Here is a 20,875-nt window from a genome sequence, read left to right as displayed (position 1 = left end):
TAAAAAATGTGTCATATCGCTGCTGTCCTTCTGAAACCATGTATCTCCATATTTTAATATTTTTATTTTGGCAGCGGCTATTCACACTAATTGTAAATTGCACTAGATGCTATACACTAAGTGAAAATTGCGACAAACGCTATTTACACTAAATTAAAATAGTACTAAGTTCTGTGTAGATTGAGTGAAAATAGCAGCATTTCTTAGCGATATGGTATTTACACTAACAGAAAATAGCTTTATTTTCTTTGGATTAAGTAGAAATTGTAGTTACAGACTGTAGTATTTACTTATAAGAAGTGGCACATAACGTTACTATTTGCAGCTCAGTATTGTTGTGCATTAGACATTATGCAATAATAACAGAGAGTAAATCATTATATTTAGAAAAATGATGGCAAGTTATTAAGATAACAAAGTCCTTCACCTACCCCTAACCTTACCCCAAACCCATACTTTATGAATAAAAAAATATAAGGTAACAGAAAAGGTTAAAGAGCGTTTTCAGCAAGAGGTGGATAAGAACCCCAGTCTCCCGTGCCAAGCTATACAGAGTTTACACCTTACGCCACTTACACACTGGATGCAACAGACGCGATGCAACACTACAAAAGACATTAAAACGCATTAGAACCCATTATAATTTCAAACTTTGTGCACACTGGGTGTTGTGCGACGCGATAAACTCATTAAGAACAAGCAGGTAGTCATGTTGCTTTGCACTTGTCGCGTCCGGTGTAGACACGGTGTTACACTATTCCGATCACATATTAGTGGGCGGGGCTAGTGTAAATACTCTCTGCCAACAAGTAGGGCTATTTGTGCTCTGTGTAAATAGACAATCCGTTTTATTTTTTGCCATAATAAATCACTACTATTCCTCGACCCTTTATGTTTTTCACTGAGTTTCGCAAATATCTAACCAATAAAAATAATTGTTGCTTGTCAACTTTGGCAATTCAGTATGTTATTATTGAAAAAGTAAAGTATTTGTGTAAAGTTGTTACAGCAATACTGTTTGAACTTGAAGCTTTAAACAGGACTCCAATGTGCTGTCAATAAAATGCTTTCATCACCTGTACATCATCTTTAGAGGAAGAATGTCATTTAAAAAAAAGAACTTGAAATTTGGCAAGGAAGGAAACAAAGTTCTGATGATCTGAAGCTCCAGATATGAGAAGTGCCTTTATCGTGTGATTATTTCACAGGTGTTGGTGCCATGACCTGGTCTCCTCTGGCCTGTGGGATCATCTCAGGGAAGTATGACAGCGGTGTGCCTCCAAACTCTCGAGCCTCCCTCAAGGTACTGTATAACTCCTGTTACTTTCTCTCTCCAACGGTGACACCTCAACAGTCCTCTTTACATACATGGCTGTTGTCAATGTTTTGTATTTATTAATGACCGTGTCGGCAGTCTTTGGATGACTCAACATTGAGTTTCTTTCGTATCAAGGATATGTATGTTCGTGTCTAAAGTATAGTGTGTGAAGTGCTTCAGTGCTAACGCTGTCTTTTAAAGGGATAGTTCACCCAAAACGAAAATTTTCTCATCATTTACTCACCCTCAGGTTGTTCCAAACCTGTATTCATGTATTTGCTCTGCTGAACACAACAGAAGATACTTCGCATAATGTCAGTTATCAAACAGATCTCATCCCCCATGTACAGCCATAGTAGGGAAAACACATACTATGGGAGTCAATGGGGGATGAGATTTGGTAACTGACATTCTTCCTAATATCTTACTTTGAAGAACAGAGAATTTTACACAAGTTTGAAACAGTATGCGAGTGAGTAAATGATGACATCATTTTTGGGTGAACTATCCCTTTTATTGCTGTAATATGTTTTCCCCCTACATATCTTTACACATAGACATTGCCATCTTATGCATGCATTTGTGGACTGTATATGGATACATGTTATGTTATGGATACATGTTGGAAGGGACAGGAAGCTGTGGTGCTGAGGGCACTTTAGTAGGTTTGTACCAATGTGTATATAGTATATTTGTTAATACTTTTGAAACCAAATCCGCTAGTAAGATATCCATGGCACACACATTTGTCATAAGGTATGAACAGCAAGCATTTAAACTAATAAACAGACGCAATGATGCTGGTTTTGTGCATTTACACAAAATAAGTAACAACGTCTGAGAAATCTTTTGGCCGAACCAGCTGAATCCTTCCCACCACCCTATCCCTTCAGCACCCCCTCATAAAACATGTGTGCAGATTTCATCCATTCTATCATTGCTTCACAAACACAATAAATATCCCTCTGGTTATTCCTGTGGTTTAGCGGGACAGCGACGCTAGGCTCTGAGCAGGTGTGCTGTGTGTTTGAAACAGGGCTACCAGTGGATGAAGGATAAGATCCTGAGTGAGGAAGGCCGCCGTCAGCAGGCGAAGCTGAAAGAGCTGCAGGCCATTGCGGAGCGGCTGGGTTGCACGCTGCCCCAGCTGGCCATCGGTAATACTGCTCGGGCTCTGCTGCTCTCTCTCTTTCCGTCTGTCTGTCTGTTTGCCTGCCTGGAGCTCAGGGCAGGCTGTCCCTGGATCTGTCTCCAGCTTCTGTCCTGTGTGTTGCGTTGTTTGTAAAGTCTGGAAGTCTGTTGTTGGACAGTGCTGTGTCTGTTAAATGTTATAAGATTTCTGTTCCTGAAACAACATTTTTATCAGCCAAACATAGGCATAGTCTGAGTGTTTCTTCACTTCTGAGTAGGATGTTCTTGGCAGGACTTTATGCTGCGAGACCACCCAAAACCGTAATCAGAGGGCAATGTTTGGATGATCAGAATTTCAGTTTTGGCATAATAAAGGGTGTTTATGGAATCCCAAACCTGCCAAAATGAGACGTACTTAAATACAGTTACTGAAGTCTGATCAAAAGCACATGTCATTTTGTCAAACCACAAAATGTCACTGTGGTGTTAGACCTTCGCCCATAGCTAGTCCAGCAGTTTCCATATATTTGCCATGTCTTTCCATAGGACACATGTACGGTATATTTGTGAAGTACCTAGATGTGGAAATAAAAATTTTTTGACAAATACATACACTAAATAAGTACATAAATGTGGAAATAAGTAAAATTGGAAATAAATTCGCGCATAAGTAATGTGGGCAAAATACAATAATAATGTAGATATAATATTCAGATTTGATATTCCACAGTTGTTGATCTTGTAATTTCGTACTTGTGCAAAACATATTCGGCTGGTTAAACAATTCTATACCAACTCGTTCATTGACACATTTCACTTCTTCATGCTATTTTACCTTCAGAGTAGGTTTTCTTACTGTACATTTACTGGACATCTACAGTATAGTTTTAGGTTCTGTATCCCACACTTTCAGACATTCATCAATAGCCGGCCTTAACACAACAACCCAGTTAAAGGTTTTATTTTATACAGCTCATAACATTTTCTAATAGACCACTAAAGATCAGGGCGACAGCAGGAGATGTTGTGTGGGTTCAGTAGGTTTGTGTTGACGGATTACTGTTGACCGAATGCATTTTCAGAAAATATTAAACAGAAACTAGGGCACTGAGTGGTTGTACTTGTTGTGTGACATATGCAAGTTAAATGCATTGTTGCTGGCTATGTTACACAAAAATGTAACTTGTGAGATTTATTAATGCAGTCTGGATTTAAACTAAGGGCATGAAATAGTTGGTTTGAGACTAAAACAAGTTTACCTCTGAGTGCTGATAGTTACAAATGGAAGAATTAAATATTCCAACCCAATACAGCGAGTTCATGTATATGCTAGCATCTTGTATCTCTTTTCAATATACAAATCTGTCTTTCTACCTTTTGTTCAATGTTATATTGATTGATATTTAAAGGCCGGATGTCCGATTTCTCAAAGCCCTTGTTGATGTTCAAATCACCAAAACAGACAAACCCCTACCCCCATCTTTCGTCAGCGCTCGGCTCGACTAATGTCCATCCTGTGCACTTTGCACCTGGGTGTTTTGGGACTCGGCCCGACTTTGTCTAAACAAGCGTAATTCAGAAATCGGACACTGCGCCTTTAAGTAACATACTGTATAGTCCCTGAATTGCTTTCAGACTCAACAAAAACTATTATCAAGGTTGAGCTTTGGAAAATGTGCTATAGTAAAGTACACACAAGCTACAGTCTTATATTAACAGATGAAAATGGTATATTTCACCAGCGTGGTGTCTGAGGAATGAAGGGGTGAGCTGTGTTTTGCTGGGAGCCTCCAGCACTGATCAACTGATGGAAAATATAGGAGCTATTCAGGTGAGTGCATGAACCCCTAAGAGGCCACTGGCAGCAGCACACATGCATAAAAAGCTGTGTACTGTATATGTTTTCTTTAGGGCTGTCAAACGATAAATCGCGATTAATCATATCCAGAATAAGTTTTTGTGTTTGAATAATATACTGTATGTCTGCGTACTGTGCATATTCATGAACAAATACACAAATATATTTTGGAAATATTTAGTGAAAGTGAAAAGGACCTATCTGTCAGACATGATGACCCATACCCCGAAATGTGACCTATGCATTTAACCCATCCAGTGAGTAGTGAACACACACATTGCAAGTCGTGAACACACGTACACCCGGAGCAATGGGAAGCTATCAGACCCTGGGGGTACGGTGCCTTGCTCAAGGACACTTAAGTTGTTACCCGCCGGCACTGGAACCAGCAACCTTCTGGTCACGAGTCTGATTCTCTAACCATTAGGCCACGATTGCCATTTAGTACAAATATTTGTACATGTATGTGTGCGTTTTTATGGAATTATTATTCACAGTGCAGACATATATTATGAACACAAACTTTTATTCCGGATGCAATTAATCTAGTTTTTGCTTAGGTTTTGGAACAAGATAAATATTATGTAACATGCTGTTAACTAGAAGTGTTACAGTATATAAATATTTTAATCTCTGTACAAGAGGTATTTAGGCTGTCGAATGTGTGAGATTTAAGTTTTCGCTCTAGAAATGATTGAATGAGAGACACAAAGACAATGAAATACAAATGGAAATTTTTATTTCTTCTGTTATTATAATTCTGGGGGATTCTTTGGATGGGAACGGGATGGGAAATTCTTTCATCTACTCACCCTTATGTCATTTAAATCCTGTATGAGGAAAGAAGATATTTTGAAGAACAATGGTAACCAAGCAACATTGGCCTCTAATGTATAGACATTTTTTTTGTGTGTGTTTTAAAAAGAAAGAGAAATCTCGTCGCTGTCCTTCTAAAACCTTGTATGTCCAAATTCGCAGTTTTTCAGGAAGTGGAAAAGAATTTTTTACTTTAAATGATTCAATCCTGTGTTATCAAAGTTTACAACCTTTTATTGGTTAGATACTTTGTGAAAAACACAAAGGGTGACTAATAAAAATGATTCATGACAACAAATAACTAAATAACTAAATATGGAGAAGGACAGCAGCGATATACTACAGGTTTTGAATGACATGAGGGTGAGTAAACGATTGCAGAATTTGACCCTTTAGAGCACTGCTTGCTGAACACTTCTACCAAAATTGCAGTATGTTTTTCAATTTTAAACAGTTAACATTCACGGGAAAAATTAACTTATAAGACTTATAGGACTTATAAGACTAAAAAGAAACAATTTAAGAAAAACATTAAAGCTTCCACGAAACACTCTTTCAGGTTCTTCCGAAGTTATCATCATCTATTGTACATGAAGTGGACAGTATCCTAGGCAACAAACCCTACAGTAAAAAGGACTACAGGTCCTAAAAAGAAAGTGAGTGACTGTCGACTTGCTTCTTACTCTGAGCTTTACCTGAATAAAACATTGGCACACGGGACCAGCACAGTCACACGTCCCGCAGGAACGCCAACCCGCACAAAACAAGGAGTCTACCGATATTAGCCAGAGAGGGGCAAAAGAGCACGAGCAGACCGGAAGCATGCTCACGAACAAAACAGCTAGTCCGGCTCAAATAAGAACGGCACTCCTACCACTAGAAGAAACCACTTGCCTGCTTCCATCCCTTTAAAGTAAACACTAAAGTAGTGCATTATTAGGACTTATTAAAATGCATGAGATCCACTGGACAGTGCATGTGCTTTTCCCTCCATGTTGGAAAGAGAGTACATTCGCATAAGCTTAAACGTATCCCGAAACAATCTTCATAATAGTAATGATGAAGCACTTTAATGATACAACAGAAAGTTACATCACTGGACTAAAGCGGTTTTAAAACCATTCATCTCTGTCATTTTCACTATAGTTTTTATATGGAAATGTTGCTATATTGATAACCAATATTCTGCTTGTTTACAAGACCTTGTTTATATAACCAGCTATACTTTTAAATTCTAAACAGGAAGAAAGTTGTTATAGGGTAAATGGATGTAGTGTTAGGTTGTTAACAACACAAATACAGGCCTCTACAAATGTGCAATATCGGAAAGTGTTCATGAACCCATAGTTTGCACTCCGGCTTATTTTTCGAACCTTTTCCAAGACGGATGATCTAATGCAGTGTTTGTGAAGCGTACAGCTGACCGGTTCATTCTGAAACCAAAGAATTGTGTGTCGTCTGCACTGCTGTTTTCATCCAAGCGAACATGGGAAGGTCCGGAATTTACATAGCGCGTGATGTTTGATTATGTTATGATGCGTTGTTTTAAGTTTTATAGTTTGTCATGTGTCTGCAGTACTGAGAGTTTGCCTTAAAGTTCCATGTTTAAAGTGTTTTTTTTGTTTCATGTGAATATGAACAGTATTTCCATATTCAAATCGTTTTGTGTGCTGTTTTATTTTTGATTTTTGGTTGGGATGACAATGAAGATCATTTGCTTTGATATAACAGTTAATACATAACTTCACCACATTTTAGTATCGGCCTTCATTGTGGGGACCAAATGTCTCCACAAGGATAGCAAAACCTGAGACACAAAATGTACATTACTGAGACCAGTCAATGGTCACAAGGTTTCTGTAAGTTAGGGAAATCCATTAGGACTGTATTCAAACAAGAAAGAAGTCCCCACAAAGTTACTAAAACAGATGTGTGTGTGTGTTTGTGTACAACATGATTTATGTTCTTGTCCAATGGCTCCCTCTACTGATCGAGATGATGTTTGAACTATAAAGCAATCACCAACATATTGGTAGTTGAGGGACTAATATGCAAATTTGTCCTATGGTGTGAAGGAAAAAATGATCTTATGCTATTTTATGTGATAAATATAAATAATATAAAACAATGTAATATTAACAGTTTGTTATCCAAGATTTGCTAAGTCACACCATAGGAGACATGTACGATTTGTTCGTCAACTACCCATATACCATCATATTAAGGAAATATTTAACAATATGGTCCTACATGTAGTTTCTGTTTTTAACTATTGATGGCCCGGTTTCACAAACAAGGCTTAGTTTAAGCCAGGACCATGCCGTAGTTCAATTAGGATATTTAAGTCGCTTTTAATAAAATGCCTTAGATAAAAACATAACTGTTGAGCAGCTTAAAACAAAATAAAGGCATTGACATATTTAAAGATATGGCCGGGCAATTTATTTTCAGTTAAGACAGCTCAAACATTCATTTTAGTCTGGGACTAGTTTTAAGACTTGTCTGTGAAACCGGGCAGATATTTGACACTATATTTTATTATATTCTTGCAGTCAAAGCAGTGTATGCTAGTACAAGTTGTTTCATTGTGTGATATCATAACGCATGTGTTTTCCATAAACATAGTCTTTATAAAACTGGTCAATCGTATCATACTCAGTCATGAGACTGAGAAACCAATGAGTAGGACCGCATTAGTCTGCTGTCAATGAGTTACTAGATTATATGCCTTATTCAATTCTAACACAAAATACTCAGTGGTGACAGCCATTTATTTAGCATGTGTTTCATAAAAGAAAATAGTATATGCATTATGGCATTTCAAATACACCAGTAATGAATGGAGAAGCATAGGAAGTGGTATAAAAGAGAGCTATAAAGTCATATATGTTATCATAATGACTGATCTTCGTCATGTTATTGTCATAGTAAATACAGATTCAGTGCTAAAAAAAAATTCACAGACAGCGTGTCACTTTTTTCTGAACCTAATTTTTGTTAAACATCTTTATAGAGTTCAATCAAATCTCAATACATGTTGCATGGATACATGAAAAAATGGTAATTTTACTGTTAGAAGTAATAAACTGTTTTTGGCCGTGATTAATTGAATGTAATGAATAAGAAGGTTTCGATTGTTGATTAAACGTGCAGTATTGAACAAGTACAGAATCTATACAGCTTTTTGAAGATGTACTTTAACCAAAGACCACAGTTGTATAACACAAGCTTTGATGATAGAAATGGCGTTGCTTCAGTTGCTGAGGCTCGATGTTAAGTCTATGTTCGTATATTTGTTACATGAACATCTTGGGCATCTGTCTGCATCTACATGTGGGATTTTAGTTGAACAGTACATCAAGATGGCACTACGTTTGTATCTTGTGATGGGTCTTTCATAAACTGCTCTAATTTGAATATGTTTGCTCTTGCTCAGGAAGTCATGACTGTCGGTAGAAGTTGCTAAAACTGTTCCATATGTACTTGTTTAGTAATGTAGACGATAGGCCTCATTGAATGAGAAAATGTTGGTGTGTAAAGTGTAAAACTTTGAAAACAAAGCAAGTTTTGTTATCCCACAAGGATGAATATGTCAGTAGTGTACAGTAGTGAAATAATTTCTGTAGAAATTACAGTGTTATTGGCAGCAGTTGGCCAGTAATTTACATTTGTGTAATTTAAGGGCATGAGTTTGTTCAAAGATAAATTAACGTTAAACATTAACAATTCTTTATCTTTAATTAAAAAAACTATACAATAACAGCCTCCGCAAAGCATTGTGGGAACCAAAAACCTGAACAAGTTTGATGAGGATTTCTGGTTTTCGCAATGCTTTGCCTACGGCTTTTTTTTCTGTAAAGATAAGTTACTGGCAACTTGCTGCATAACTACAGGAGAAGAAAAATGACAGTGTAGAAATAGTGGAATGAAATAGGGGTTACTGTAAGTACATGAAATTATCATTTTTTTATGTTTTCAAGACTTCAGAAGAATAGATGACTGTTTTTGGTATTACCTTTTATTCTGACAGTTCTGTTATATTGACCATTACTATTATGCATTATGGTTTCTGTACAAGTACACAAATAATTCAGAGTTTTGTATATATAATGGAATGGTTTGATGACCTGTATATATTCGGAATCTAGATATATGTTACTGATTTTAGTTAATGTACTATTATCACGTTAGACTTTATTTATTTTTACATCGAGTACTGCTTATGACATTACTTGAGGAAAACATGTACAGCTTTAAACCTATGAAAGAAAATAAATTATTTATTGTTGGTCTTTAATCCTTGATACATATAAAAGTGATAATGGGGAATATATTTTTATTGGAGGTATAATTGTGTCCAAAAATAAACAGTATGGATAACACTATTAAACTGCACGAACGAATACGTTTATGAAAAACATTTGTCTTTTACTGAAAACTAGTAAAAAATAAAGTTACCTGTTACTTCTGAAATCATAAAAAAACTAACAAGTCAAATGCCAAAAATAATCACATTTCTTGAAAATTATCATGAGAGACATGTGCAAACTGCAAAATACATGAACACATCTTTATAATGAAAAGTGAATGGTATGGCCAAGATTTCTTTAACTGCAGTAGGAAAAACATTCTTTAAAAATTCAATGCTTTCATCAAATGAAAAAAAATCTGCTGTGTTGGTCATGGAAATGTTAACTGTTACGAAACCTTACAGTGCACAAAATATTTTTGGGGAAAAAGTGCTGACGCATCTGCAGTAATATTGGAAACAAACATTCCCCTTTGAGGTTGTATTGTCTAAATTCTGTAAATGTAGATCAAATGTCAAAAAATATTCGATACGCATCGCAAAGTTGTATAGACGAATCTGTACAAAAATTATTCTGTATGGACTCTCTTTACAGTACTCAAGAAAACATTCATATATATAAAGAAACTCCAGTTTCGTATTATTTTGATTTAAAACTCAACAACAGGAAATAGTTCAATTTACAATGCTTGAGAAATGGACAATTGTCAAAACACAAATATTGCATATCAGTTTAGTTGTGTTCAAAGTCTACATAAATTGAAAAAGAGAGAATGGGTTTGATATTCTGAATGGTGTAAGATACTCACCATTTAACAGATTTAAAAAAAAATACCTAACAATTGCAGGATTTCTGCAAAATTATTTCGTCTCACCATATGACAATTTAGGTAAATGACTAGACAAGGTTTCATTTTTGAGTGAGCTAGTCCAGTGGTGGTGAATAAAGGGTTACATTTTAGTAACACTTCATTTTCTTAGTCTTCTGCATTTAGGAAGACCTGTTATTGTCAAATGAAACCGGGATCTGGGCTAGTATTTTGCATTTGATCTGTATTTGAGCAAAACCCAAAAAGGATGCTGGTTCTCCCTGAGCAGAACTGATGCTTACAACATTAAAAACCTGTATTTTTCCTCATCCAGGAGGAGCTTCAATATTATAAGTATTCTTCATGTTGTCTTTATTGTCAACTTTTCCAGTAGAATAATGAAGTTTTTCCTGCAAATCCATTTGAATTGACACAAGAGTTTGTCCATAAGTAATAATGGCTCTTCGTACGCTGTAGGTTAAAAAAAATAAAAGGCTAAAATTTTAGCCAAAGGTGTACTCACAAATTCAAGCCCAGTCAGTTAACATTCAGCAACAGTCTCCTTGTTTGGTTTTTTTTTGTTGGACTGTCACATACAGTATTGTCCGAACTGGGTATGAACTGTAAGATTACTATACTGAAACGCTGGACTATGACCAGTCCATGTCTTTGTGTTTCTGCTTGTTCTAGATGTGAGCTAAATAAAGAGATATGAGAAAGTTATTGTTTAAAATAACACAAATATGCATCATTTATGGTGATTTAACTACTGTATGACAGTATAATGACCTTCTTGGCAGCTTGGTCCAACCCAACCATTCAAACAAGTGCAGTGTCCATTGCGCGGATTGCATTGACCTCCGTTGTGACATTCGCATCCCTCCGAGCAATCTGGGCCGAACCGATTCACTCCACAGTCTTATGTGAATGCAACAAAAAAGAATATGACTAACGCAAAAATACATCACAGAAAATTTCAGTTTAGGTCAAAAACAAAACTACCAAATGGTTTCAGAGGAAAAACATTACCTATATCACATCGAGATCCCATCTTCCCTGGTGCACATGAACACCTGCCGTTGACAGGGTCACACGGTGAGCCTCTGTCGCAGTCACAGTTTTGACCACAATTGGACCCAAATCTGCCCGGCTCACAATCTAAAACAAGAACACCATTACCTGAGCAACCTAACCCCCAGTAACCGCTAAAACATTGCATGAGACTGTTCCGCACCTCTCTCACAGCGGAGTCCCTGGTAACCTGGAGGACACACGCAGCGGCCAGTGCTTGGGTCACATGGTACGTTGCCACGGCAATCACAAAGAAGCTGGCAGCGATGTCCATGAAAGCCGAGAGGGCACACTTGAGAAAAAAAGCATGATGCTATTATATTGACTCCATAAGATGCAACAAGAGAAGAAAAGATGCAACGGTTTCTCACCGTGTTCACAGAGATGACCGTAGTAACCAGGAAGACAATGACACTCGCCGGTAACTCGGTCACAGGCAGCATCATTTTGACAGTCACACGCTTTCTGGCATCCAGACCCATATTTGCCTCTTGGACACTCTGAACACGAGAACATGTTTAACTCAATAATGCACCATAATGTGTTGCTATCCCAAAGGTTTTATATAGTAATAGTAGTGACTTTAGGAATACTGGTAGGTTAATCGCTTTATAGGATTCTTTAAGATTGTCATATTTGATGTTAAACAGTGTCTATCCCTTTTCACTTTCATTGCTAAGCACGTAGGTATTTTCACACTTTTTCCCAAATCTGTTCCTTTAAGGACACATTATGAGCTCACCTTTATCACAGCAGTCGCCTGTCCAGCCCAGTCCGCAGGTGCAGTTCCCTGTTACTGCATCACATGCTCCTCCATTACTGCAGTTACAGCGCTGAGCACAGTCCTCTCCGAACCAGCCCTGCGCACAGCCTGACACACACACACACACAAGTTTACAATCCCAAATTCTTCAACTGTTTTTATAACAGGATAGTGATCTTCTGTTATCTGTTGTTAAAACTAGTCCTTATATAAACCTGTTAAGTGAGGACTGTGTGTCATCATTATTTTAAAGGGTTCATACACGGCTAAAATGAATATTATCGTTTGTTTTAGATATAATGCAACGTCTATACACGATTTAAGATTCAAAAACGCTGTATTTCCACATACTGTGCTTGTTTGTATCTTTGAATCTCACAGATTTTTAAGAAAGCTCATCGCTCTGAAAAGCGAGGTGTGCTATGATTGGCCAGTTAATCAGTGCGTAGTGATTGGTCGAATACTGCAAGCGTGTGACGGAAACATCAGGTTCCAAAGCAATTGTACTGACAGGTACGCCCAACTTACTTGCGTATACATTTGGGCGGTCTTAGTCAACTCACACCACAAACTGATGTAGACTTGTGGGGGTGTGGTTACACGAGGAGTTTCAGGGCAGGTCTGGGTGAGCATTCGCATACGTGTCTAATACATGCATGGGCAACTTATAGTGAATGTGAAAGTGACCTATTTGTCAGATATGGTGACCCATACTCGAAATGTGACCTCTGCATTTAACCCATCCAGAGAGTAGTGAACACACACATTGCAAGTAGTGAACACATGTACACCTAGAGCAGTGGACAGCTATCACTGCAGCGCCCGGGGAGCAAGTAGGGGTAAGATGCCTTGCTCAAGGACCACCTCAGTCGTTACCCGCCAGCCCTGAGATTCGAACCGGCAACCTTCTGGTCACGAGTCCGACTCTATGAGCTCACGACATCCCAAAGACATAGACATAGAAAAACATGTACTCGCCCCATATGAGCCCTTTAACAGACGTAATGACCTTTTCTGCAGTCCTCCCCTCGCTGGCCAGCTCTACACAAGCATCTGCCTGTGACCGGGTCACTTCTGGCCCCTTCGCCACAAAATGCTACCTGTGCACAGTCTTGACCATAACGCCCTGCTGGACAAGCTTCAGAGAGAGTAACTGTTAGTAATCACACGGTATCATCTTTATTACATTGTTTCAAAACGACATCATACTGTATGTGTTTTAAAACTTAGCTTAGTGTGACTAACTGATATTGCAGTTTGGTCCGATGTATCCTGGTGGGCAGGTACATGTGCCAGTGGTGGTCTTACACACGCCGTTATTAAGACACTTGCACTTCCTCTCACAGTTAGGACCATAATGGCCTGCCTCGCACTCTACAACAGTTAAAACAATGCATTATGGGTACAACATACTTCAGGCAACCCTTTAATGTTATGTAATGTAACTTTGACACCAGTTTATTTGTACACTAATATAGGAGCATTGAAATTCACAATTTTTGGTTAAAAGTAATTAAATATCATTTATAAAGTTCTAGAGAGGCTAAAGTTATAAATGGCAATTTAAGAAGACATTGAGGGATAGTTCACTACAAAATGAAAATTTATACTACAGAGGAACACATTCACTTGCAATGGTTTTGTGTCCATACAATAGTGTTCTTCAAAATATTTTTGTGTTCTGCAGAAGAAAGTAAGTCGTACAGGTTTGAACTGCCAACTGAGTTGAGTAAACGATGACAGAATTTTCATTTTTGGGTGAACCATCCCTTTAAGTAGATTTCAATCTGTAGTGTTTCTAAGTATTAACAAACATTAAGAAGAGTTTGAGCATCAATAAAGGTAAAGATTTTTCATTTTGAAGAGCCCACCTGCATCACAGTTGTTGCCATGGTAACCCGGGGCACAGTAGCACACACCGGTTACAGGATGACAGAGCTGATTCACCTGTGAACACTGACACACATGATTACAGTTCAGTCCAAATGTGCCCGGGTGACACCCTGCAGAGCAACAATGAGACAGAATATCAGTTGAGAAGCATCTTAAAGACAACACGGATGAGGAAATAAGAATAACAGCTCACTTTGCTCACAGCCGTTTCCGGTAAAGCCTGGTGGGCAACCACACTCCCCGGTCGCATGATTACAGGAAGTGCCGCGAGGACAGAGGCAGCGTTGAGAGCATCGCCTCCCGTACCAACCAGGCAAACAAACTGTAAGAGCAAAAATGAGTTCCACTGGGTCTGCCAGCAGAGGGCAGTCTTACAGAAAATACATACTGATATAAGCTCAGAGGAAAAATGTAAGTTTTTATGAGTTTTCCCAGTGTCTTCCTGGTGAAAGATAAGTGTTTCCAGTGCACTGAAAATTACTTTTCTCACAGTGCGGTCCTCTCCAGCCTGCTGGACACATGCAGCTGCCGGTGATGTGGTGACATGGGGCGTTATGATCACACCTGCATCGCTCCTTACAACCTGGGCCGTACAAACCTGCCCCACATGCTGATCACAAACACACAGGACGGCAATATGAATGCATATTATTGTCCCAAAAAGTATATTTATTATATGTTTTAAAACCAGCATGATGATGCGATCAGAGGAGGTTTGTTACCCCTTTCACAGCTGAGCCCGATCCAGCCTGCCGGACACGAGCACCTGCCACTCTGTCTGTCACACACGCCACCATTCTCACATTTACACTTGTTCTGACAGTCTATACCAAAGTGTCCCGGAGCACATTCTGGAAATGAAACAAAGACACATTAGGTAACACATATTGTAACATGAGGAATCTAGAACATGCCCAAGATGTCTAAAGAAATGTTTTAATTTTGCTATGAGAAGCAGAGAATGTTTAGTGTCTATCTCACCAAGTTCACAGGCGACTCCAGTCCAGCCGCTTTGACACATGCAGTGCCCACTGATTCGGTCACATGACCCGCCGTTCTGACATAGACAGTGCTGGTGACAGCCAACACCATAGAAGCCAGCTGGGCATTCTGGGAAGAAACAGGACAGTGAAACAAACAGGTAAACAAGTGAGAATTGGAAATTAGGTTATGACCCAGCCTGAGAATTAAAAGTAAAGAACTGTCATCATTTATTCACCCTCGTGTCATTCAAAACCTGCATTTGACTCGCTTTTCTGTGGAACACAAAATAAGCTATTTTGAGAAATGTGGTTTTGTGCCAAACGATGGAAGACAATGTTTAAAATGTCATCTTTTGTGTTCTGCAGAAGAAAGAAAGTCATAGAGGTTTGAAATGACACGAGAGTGAGTAAACGGTGAAAGAATTGTAATTTTAGGGTGAACTATCCCGTTACACACTCAAATCAGAATCAAGGGATAAGAATAAAACCTTGTTCACAGCCGAGACCTCTCCACCCGGCTGCGCACGCACAGCGGCCATCAGCAGGGTCACAGGTGCCATTATTTTGGCAGCTGCAGGTCAGATCACAGCCGGGACCATATGTGCCAATTTCACACACTGTGGCAAGAAAGAAACACAGATAAATGTATTTTAAAAAAATGGGGATGTGCAATGCACACTGAAATACTATGCAACAAGGTGTACACAGTATATCAAAGACAGACCTGCAGTCCTATACAATCAAGCTGGCACATCTAGGACATCACATACTTCTATTTTATAATTTTACTTCCCATTACAGACAGAGGGAATGCTTTGAACAGGCATCTTATTACATTTTATTAAATATGTGCCAGCATTAAATGACTCACCTTTGTTACAGAGGGGCCCGACCCAGCCAGATAGACACTGGCAGTCTCCAGTCATGGGGTGACAACGACCACCATTTAAACACTGGCACTTCTGCCGGCACTCTACACCATAAAACCCCTCGGGACAGGCTGTAAAGAAGACATAAACACAGGTTACTTTATAGTTTTAGAGTACTGTAGCCAGTTGAAACTGGACAACCCTACGTTTTTCACAGTGTGTTCCAGTCCAGCCTGGTAAACAAGTACAGGCTCCACCCACATGCTCGCAAGCTGCGTCATTCTCACACTGGCATCTGTGGCGGCAGGCCTGGCCGAAGAAGCCCTCAGGACACTCTTTACAACAGGAAAACAACATCATCAGAATAAAATGTACTTTAAAGGAAGATGGAAATAGAATAATGTTAAGGATTTACAGATGATTTGGTTAGAGCTCTGGCACTGTTCAATTAAAACAACATGTTGTAAGAAGAGCAGTGAAGTGAAACATACTTTGTTCACAGTGTGGTCCCATGTTACCCGCCTCACAGTGGCACTGCCCACTCACAGGGTCACAGCTTCCAACACTGCTCCTGCACTCACACAGGTGGGCACAGTTTGGCCCCCAGCGTCCCACCTCACACGCTGTCACAGAACAAACACGACCCATTACAACATAATATAGTTTATTTGCATTTCATTTACCAGTTAAAATATCAAAAAATTCTGAAATCACAACACATTTATTTGCAAAAATGACATAAGATATTTAGTCTTGCTTCTTGAAAATAATCTAAATTATGTGTTTTGCCTAAAACAAGAAAAAAACTGCCAATGGGGAAAGGAAAATAATCTTGTTTTCTTTTCAAATTAAATTGAAAGTTATATTTTTACATTTTCAGCGTAAGTTTACTTAATTTTGACAAATTATTGAGAAAATTGTATCATTCTGATTTATTTATTTTAGATAATTTATCTTAATTTCTGCAAATAATTATGTGTTTGAGTCCCGGTATCTTTGTTTCTTCTATAGACAGTTTCATCGGGTGTACGCGGCTGACCCAATGTTTCCAACTTCCAGTTTGTGTTTGTTGATCGGTCTGGCCAGTGGCTAATAATACAACGATTTATATTTATTTCATGTATATTCATTTAAATTTATATTAATATTTTACTGTAGAATAATTCTATTAAATAAACAATTTCTGCAATTTTATGGTATATTCATTTTATTAAATAAACTATTTGTTGAATGGGTAGTGTAACTTTTACTACTTAAATTTAGCCAAATAATGTTTTTTCTACTTTCTACATATTTTTAAATTGCTAGCAAATGTTGTTGTTTATTTTGCTTGATATCAGAAATGATCTACAGGGACTCGAGCCAGAAACGCGTGGATGCGCAGTAATACAATTTAAAGTATTTGAAAACAAGTCGTTTTTTCTTTGCAGATTTTAAAGATGTTTCAGTAGAATAATACGAATAAAATAATTTTTAGTGAGGAAACTTGAATGAAGACATGACATGAGAGGAGATTAAGCAGATTTATCTTCATTTTAGGTGAGCCAACCAGTAATGGGTGAGGCGCAAAAGTCCACAGTAAAGCTTGAACAAGGAGCTGGGCGGTGGTGCAGTGTAGAAAGGGCCTGAAATTCTTTACGTTTATGGGGCATGAAGAGGCAAAACTAAATGAGATCAGTAAAACTCAGCTGGTCCTCCAGGATTATTTGGCATTGCGAGGTGTTAAGTGAAAAGAGACTAATCTTGTGAAAACTGATGATGAGGTTGTGGGTAACCATCCCAGATCTCACAAAAGCTTTTCAAGTTGCCAAAGAGGCTGTCTGAGATCACAGAGGTGGAGACAGATGGGACATATAAAGATCAGAGTCATTAGTTAAAGATGGAGTCACTGAAGGTGAATGTGAGAAGTAGGTGGGACAGGCGAGTACATCATCTAATGTTATTTTCTTAAATCAAGTAGTGATGAAAAAGTGAAGACAAAATGAATGGGGTTTCATTGGGGACTTTACCTTTACCGCAGTTGGGTCCTGTCCAACCATCCTTGCAAACACAGAGACCAGTTACATGATGGCAATAGCCGTCGTTTTCACAGGAGCAGTGCAACTGACATCCAAGGCCAAAGTATCCAGCTGGGCAAACTAAAAAGAAATAAAACAATATTTGTCATGTATTAAATAAACAGATCACATGGCTGTCAAAGAGACAAATGTGGTATAGAGGGTATACACGTGACCGCTATCAGTACTCTATTTAGAAGAGGAAAAAGTTATTGTGCGATTGATTGTATAAGCATATAGAGTATGAAATCAGAGTTTGCCCAGTGTTTTATTTCTTAACATTCAAAGCATGTATTTCATACAAACTTACAGTATAGATGGTTTCATCGGATGGACGTACTGTATTTGACCCGAAGTTAACTTCCAGTCTGTGTTTGATGATTGGTCTGGCTAGTGGCTATAACTAATTATTTTCTATTTTATTTACATTAATATTGATTTATATTAATATTTTTACACAATACTTTGTGTCCCGGCGTGTTCACATGTTCACATATCCCAGGGATTGCACATACTCAGAAATGTAAAGTATGATGCAATGTAAGTTGCTTTGGATAAAAGCGTCTGCCAAATGCATAAATGTAAATGTTTCTATCTTAATGTGTGACACTTAATTCTAAACGTATGACAGATGTTTAGTATAGATGACAAGATTATTCATTCTTTTTATGAATTATTATTATTTAAAATAAAGTAGAGCTCACCGTTCTCACAGATATTTCCCATGTATCCCGGAAGACAAACACAGGTTCCATTCTGTCTGTCACACGCTCCACCGTTGTCACATACAGGGCACAGCTCAGCACATCCCAAACCCCAACGGCCCTCTTCACAGTCTGAAAATAAACTTTACACAGTTACAGTGTGTAAAGAGTCCAAAGTTACCTATAATTTGTGAAAAATCAATGTACAAATGGTTCACTTACATCATTTACTCGTGCCATTCCAAACCTGTGTGACTTTATTTCTTCAGCATAACAGAAAATAAGATATTTTGAAGAAAGTTGTTGACCAAACAACATTGGCCTCCATTGACTTAGTCAATAGTATGAACACAAAACTCAGACATTCTCATGATAGTCTTTTGCAGAAGAAAAGCATACAGGTATTGAACAACATAAAGGTGAATAAATGATAACATCATAAAAAGCTGAATCTGACCGTAGACAAAATCGAAGGCTGAAAATCCCTCACTAATAGGAGCCAATCACAACACACCTCATATATGAACACACACTCATACTTTAACTCGGATGGAAGCCCCAGACTCTTCATTAACAGCTTATAGTCCTCTCCGGCTTGTTAACTGTCCTGTGCCGTGGCTTGGCACTCATCTTGTTATGTTCTTGTGTATTTGACAAAGAATTCCTCTAATTTAGTGGCCCGTGAGGACAGATACATTACCACATTTTTGTCTGTGATGTTTGGCTAAGCAAACTGTGACTAATAATAGACCTCCACAGCAGTCTCTCCATTTTAAACAACATCATTCACTCCAAAACAGAACAGGATGAAAAGTCATTAATATCAAAACCATTTTCGGCTCTCTCTTTAACACAGTATAAGCTTGTCAGCTTGTTTAATACAGATCAGAGAGAAATGGTGATTTCACATACAATTGGATAATTGTACATGATGGTCGGCTTGCAAAAAATGATATCACATGACATTGCACTACGTTCGGTCCGGGATTTCTTGTTTGTCATGCTGTTTTGCAGCATTTAATGACCGGAAACGCTGCTTTTGTTACCTTTCTCACAGCGGTTTCCAGTCTGCCCGGCGGGACAGTGGCACTGTCCTGTTACAGAGTCACATGGGGCTCCATTACATTGACATGACTGTGAACATCCAGATCCATACTGTCCAACAGGGCACTCTGTTAAAATCAGTAAAATACAAATGTTAAGTAATAAGATATTTTCAATAGCATTTGTAACCAAACAACCATGGCCCCATTGACTTCCACTGTATGGACACCAAAACATTTCTCAAAATATCTTCTTCGGTTGCAGAGAAGAAAGAGTCTTATGTTTTGAATGACATGCTCGTGAATAAATGATGACAATTTTTGTTTGAACCATGTCTTTAAATATCTAATATTTCTGGTGGCTCTGCTCTCACATTGTGGTTGAAATATCAGCATCGACCTAAGAAGCTCACAAACAACCATATGGCTGAACCAAGAGCTCCGTTCTCCTCATCTTTGTTCTTGGACAGCCCAAAGTAAAGAATGGAAAGGTCAGAAAACAGAAGAAACACAGAGGCAACGAACAACATGGAGAGACAAGCCAAAGTGACTCCCTACACAGCCCGCTGTTCCAAATTGATGGCAGACGTTGTACTCTGATCATATAATGGATTCCAGCTGGTGATGTTTGACTGCCAGCTTACTGTTTCTGTAGAAATATTCCGGATATATCCGTACCCCCTGCCAAGTGGAGTGGAAACAGGCATGGAGTATACTGTATTTATACATATATATGCATATATATGCATATTATTAATATAATAAATAGAATTCTGCAGGTTGCAGCAAATTTTCTAACCCTCATTAATAAATAGACACTTTGTTTTTCTAAACTGGATTTTGCTTAACACTAAATAGGTGTTGATATGTGTCATAAGATATGTTCATAATATTTTTAAACATGTTTTAAATATTATTTCTAGATCTTCACATGAAATATAAAAAAATTCCATCAAGCATTCTAGTCTTTGGCAGCTGTATCTCACGATGAAGCTACACAATGACTCACAGATGTAAATGACTATGTCTTCAGAAGTGTGTAAAGAGCTTACATAATGAAGCGTTATGTTTTTATTATCTTAGAATGAGCTATTGCCAACTATATACACCACTGGTCACCTTACATGGAATTGGCCATGTCGTTTCTACAGTAGCCCAAACGGACAAACTGTTCTACAGAGCGCGTTTCTTAAATATGTTATCTCCTTCAGCAAAGAAGCGAAAACCCAAAGACATGTTTGTCCTGTGTCA

The 20,875-nt window shown here is 38.2% G+C and overlaps 2 protein-coding genes across 6 annotated transcripts in view; one reads left to right on the top strand and one right to left on the bottom strand.

Annotated features, from left to right (window-relative positions):
- The window catches only part of kcnab2b (potassium voltage-gated channel subfamily A regulatory beta subunit 2b), a 45,463-nt gene extending 36,043 nt beyond the window's left edge, over positions 1–9,420 (top strand). For 2 of the 3 annotated variants that reach the window (XM_056733819.1, XM_056733820.1), the window contains exons 11-14: positions 1,209–1,303; positions 2,355–2,475; positions 4,192–4,280; positions 5,683–9,420. In XM_056733819.1, the coding sequence (XP_056589797.1) occupies positions 1,209–1,303; positions 2,355–2,475; positions 4,192–4,280; positions 5,683–5,772 (395 nt within the window). In that variant the 3' untranslated portion in view covers positions 5,773–9,420. Of the gene's footprint in view, positions 1–1,208; positions 1,304–2,354; positions 2,476–4,191; positions 4,281–5,682 lie in introns of those variants that run through there. The other variant, XR_008904881.1, reaches the window with a different exon arrangement.
- megf6a (multiple EGF-like-domains 6a) overlaps positions 9,386–20,875 on the bottom strand; it is a 46,623-nt gene continuing 35,133 nt past the window's right edge. For 2 of the 3 annotated variants that reach the window (XM_056733817.1, XM_056733815.1), the window contains 20 exons: positions 19,628–19,753; positions 18,582–18,713; positions 17,830–17,958; positions 16,312–16,443; positions 16,027–16,155; positions 15,823–15,951; positions 15,440–15,568; positions 14,950–15,078; positions 14,691–14,819; positions 14,450–14,578; positions 14,162–14,290; positions 13,947–14,078; positions 13,321–13,449; positions 13,085–13,213; positions 12,055–12,183; positions 11,684–11,812; positions 11,476–11,604; positions 11,271–11,399; positions 11,031–11,159; positions 9,386–10,938 (listed from right to left, as the gene is read on the bottom strand). In XM_056733817.1, the coding sequence (XP_056589795.1) occupies positions 10,928–10,938; positions 11,031–11,159; positions 11,271–11,399; positions 11,476–11,604; positions 11,684–11,812; positions 12,055–12,183; positions 13,085–13,213; positions 13,321–13,449; positions 13,947–14,078; positions 14,162–14,290; positions 14,450–14,578; positions 14,691–14,819; positions 14,950–15,078; positions 15,440–15,568; positions 15,823–15,951; positions 16,027–16,155; positions 16,312–16,443; positions 17,830–17,958; positions 18,582–18,713; positions 19,628–19,753 (2,468 nt within the window). In that variant the 3' untranslated portion in view covers positions 9,386–10,927. Of the gene's footprint in view, positions 10,939–11,030; positions 11,160–11,270; positions 11,400–11,475; positions 11,605–11,683; positions 11,813–12,054; positions 12,184–13,053; positions 13,214–13,320; positions 13,450–13,946; positions 14,079–14,161; positions 14,291–14,449; positions 14,579–14,690; positions 14,820–14,949; positions 15,079–15,439; positions 15,569–15,822; positions 15,952–16,026; positions 16,156–16,311; positions 16,444–17,829; positions 17,959–18,581; positions 18,714–19,627; positions 19,754–20,875 lie in introns of those variants that run through there. The other variant, XM_056733818.1, reaches the window with a different exon arrangement.

This window comes from Triplophysa dalaica, chromosome 20, assembly GCF_015846415.1.
Source record: "Triplophysa dalaica isolate WHDGS20190420 chromosome 20, ASM1584641v1, whole genome shotgun sequence".
NCBI classification, from domain to species: Eukaryota; Metazoa; Chordata; class Actinopteri; order Cypriniformes; family Nemacheilidae; genus Triplophysa; species Triplophysa dalaica.
This window is presented reverse-complemented; position numbering and strand designations above follow the sequence as displayed.